The 2,893-nt window shown below is 33.5% G+C and overlaps 2 protein-coding genes across 3 annotated transcripts in view; one reads left to right on the plus strand and one right to left on the minus strand.

Moving 5' to 3' along the window:
* The window catches only part of LOC107653459 (dynein assembly factor 5, axonemal-like), an 18,106-nt gene extending 16,938 nt beyond the window's left edge, over nucleotides 1-1,168 (plus strand). The window contains exon 13 of the mRNA XM_016440171.1: nucleotides 744-1,168. Within this exon, the coding sequence (XP_016295657.1) occupies nucleotides 744-868 (125 nt within the window). The 3' untranslated portion in view covers nucleotides 869-1,168. The remainder of the gene's footprint in view (nucleotides 1-743) is intronic.
* A 93-nt stretch (nucleotides 1,169-1,261) lies between these two features.
* The window catches only part of LOC107653460 (centriolar coiled-coil protein of 110 kDa-like), an 11,251-nt gene continuing 9,619 nt past the window's right edge, over nucleotides 1,262-2,893 (minus strand). The window contains exons 12-14 of one of the 2 annotated variants that reach the window (XM_016440173.1): nucleotides 2,638-2,700; nucleotides 2,423-2,485; nucleotides 1,262-1,996 (exon numbers count right to left, since the gene is read on the minus strand). In XM_016440173.1, the coding sequence (XP_016295659.1) occupies nucleotides 1,924-1,996; nucleotides 2,423-2,485; nucleotides 2,638-2,700 (199 nt within the window). In that variant the 3' untranslated portion in view covers nucleotides 1,262-1,923. The remainder of the gene's footprint in view (nucleotides 1,997-2,422; nucleotides 2,486-2,637; nucleotides 2,701-2,893) is intronic. The other variant, XM_016440174.1, reaches the window with a different exon arrangement.

Genomic DNA, 2,893 nt, shown 5'->3' on the forward strand with positions numbered 1-2,893 from the left:
CAGAGTTAATGGAAGGGGAGAATATCAATAGGCCAGTTAATTGTGGTCATAATTTTAATTATGAATTGTCACTTTGATCTCTCTCTCTGTCTAAATATATATATATATATATATATATATATATATAGAGATAGATATAGATCGATCAGTGACAGCTCATCATGAAATTGACCACAGTGTGTGTGTGTGTGTGTGTGTGTGTGTGTGTGTGTGTGTGTGCGTGCGTGCGTGCGTGTGTGTGTGTGGTGGTCATAAAATTATGAAAATAAAATGAACAAAGTGACAGTTATTCTTTTGAACTTTCATCAAAGAATCCTGAAAAAAAAGTATATGACAGTTTCCACAAAAATATCCGGCATCACAACTCTTTTCACTATTGATAATAATCAGAAATGTTTCTTGAGCAGTATATTAGAATGATTTCTGAAGGATCGTGTGACACTGAAGAATGGGGTAATGATGCTGAAAATTCAGCTTTGATCACAGGAATAAATTACATTTTTAAATAAATTCAAATAAAAACGTTAGTTTAAATTGTAATAATATTTCACAATATTACTGTTTTTCTGTATTTTTGATGGTTTTAATCTGAAATTTTTAATAAAATTTTAATTGGATGGGGATGGTGAAGTTAAAACTGCATTACCACTGCACCAAGGCACTGCTATATGTTTGCTATGCCAAATGAGGGACTTTTGATGTAATAACCAAATGTAGATGTCTCGTCTTTTTTTCTGTCACAGAGGTTCTGAAAGTGGCCAGTGAGGTTGATCGAGGTCTCTTACAGCAGCAAACGGAGGCCGTGAGAGAGAAACAGCGCAGCCCTGAGTACTGCGATAAACTACTTCAGCACATTCACTCTTTATGAGACGCTCTTCCTCTCAAAAATACACAAACAGAGATGGCTGGGAGTGAACTTGAACTTGATACGCTTTCTTTACTGTGTTTTATGCAGATGTGAACAGACAAATTCACAAAATTTGTGAATGGATATTCTCACTGAACTAAAGGGTTTTTTGCCTTATCATTAGTGAAGTTTTATTATATTAAATAATATGTAATTAAAAAATATAGATTCTTAACCATCAACTCAAAGGCAGCACAAAATAACTTTCTTTGCTTGGTTATTTTGTTAATATTGTGTGTTTTGTATTGAATGACTTCACATATGACCATATTGTTCATGAAAACATTCACTAAGGTTGTTTTACAGATTTGAAAATGAATTTTCTTTAAAGTAATTGTTTGAAATGTGCCTTTCTATTTGAAACTGGTGTCTTTATTCACTGAATTCACATTGTTTATTAAATAAACTTGTTTATTTCATTGTTTCATTTCTTACCACAAATGTGTCAAGTGCTTCTTAAGTATACAAGGCAAGAGCAAATACATTCATAAACAACTGATATGATTCTAGTTATAAATAGTCAAGTATTATGATTAAAAAAAAAACGCACAAATTCAGTTGAAGTGCTAGTTGATCAAATACAATCTATTAACTTCTGGAGAAATGCCTGTACCCTTCATAGACATGTATTCTTATGCTACTATTTCACATTCTGTCAATATTACTGACATTTAGATATGAATTTATAGCATTAAAGCAGCATTAACTTTTCTCTTTGTCAATGCAGGCTTCTGTTATTTGGAAAACAGGTAGTCCCACATTTACAGAATTTGTAATAATTTCTACAAGGGTAATTTAGTATAACTGGATTATAATTAGTTTTGTAACCCATAAGAAACAAAATAATATCTAATTCTATATTCATATGCAGTATGTAGTGGAATAATGGGAAGAACTAGATATCAATGACATTTAATAGTCATCATTTAATGAGATGGCAGGCTAGCAGGGGAGTATTTTTAGAAGTATGATTAGCACAATATTATTTTTCATATTCCGTTCATAACTACATCAGGTCAACCCAGTGAATGCTGTTTCTTCAGCCTCTCAGAATGCTGAACTCTCTCCTCTGGAGTCTTCTTGTAACTGCTGAAACATAAAAAAAATTATTTGAATGTTTTCTAATACAATATTGCATTTAAAGTTAATTATATCTGAAAATTCAAATTATTCAATGTAAACTCAATGCAGTTTATTAGTTTGAGGTGTTGCACATGTAGAATGCGTTCCATAGAACATACAAGGTTTCATTTCCACACAGTGATTCTTTGCAATATAATACAGTGATGTCACACTTCACTTGACTAAATGACTACATGAGTTCCTGCCAAATGCAAAAGCAGCCAATTTGAAATGTCAGGTGACTCTTCTGGCTTCGTGGCATTTCCAGTATTGTAAGCGTCCAACACAGACGGAGTTGAATTTCAAATTCCATCAACAACAGCATAAAAGAAAATGGAAATGGCAGGAGCAGGAGATCGCGTGATCAAAGGCAGCAAAATGTGAAGAACTGACCCACGGCGCAGGAGCTGCTGGCCTGAAACGGGAGCGCTCTGGCCCTGACTGGGCTGCAGGATCCTTCAACACAACACGCAGACACAGGAATACTGATGGAAAACTGTATGCAACTATCAACTACATGGTGCAAAGTGAGTACTAAATGTGTGAAGTGTCTGTTTTTGCTTCTGTGAAGTGATTTCTTGCAACTCTTGGAGTGTTTTTGTGTTCACCTTTTTGTAGGAGGACTCTTGGTTTTCGGAGCTCTTCTGGTCTGACCTGGAGATTCACCAACTCTGATGAGATACAAGAGCATATAAATAAATAGCATTTTAGCATAGTATTAATAAACAGTAAATAAAAGAAATAATATTATAATAAGTAATATTATAATAGCAGTAGTTCTTTAAAAAAAATGTATTATATATACACACACATATACACATATATGTGTGTGTGTGTGTGTGTATATATATATATGTGTGTGTG

This window comes from Sinocyclocheilus anshuiensis, unplaced genomic scaffold (genome assembly GCF_001515605.1).
Source record: "Sinocyclocheilus anshuiensis isolate Anshui unplaced genomic scaffold, SAMN03320099.WGS_v1.1 scaffold383, whole genome shotgun sequence".
Lineage (NCBI taxonomy): Eukaryota > Metazoa > Chordata > Actinopteri > Cypriniformes > Cyprinidae > Sinocyclocheilus > Sinocyclocheilus anshuiensis.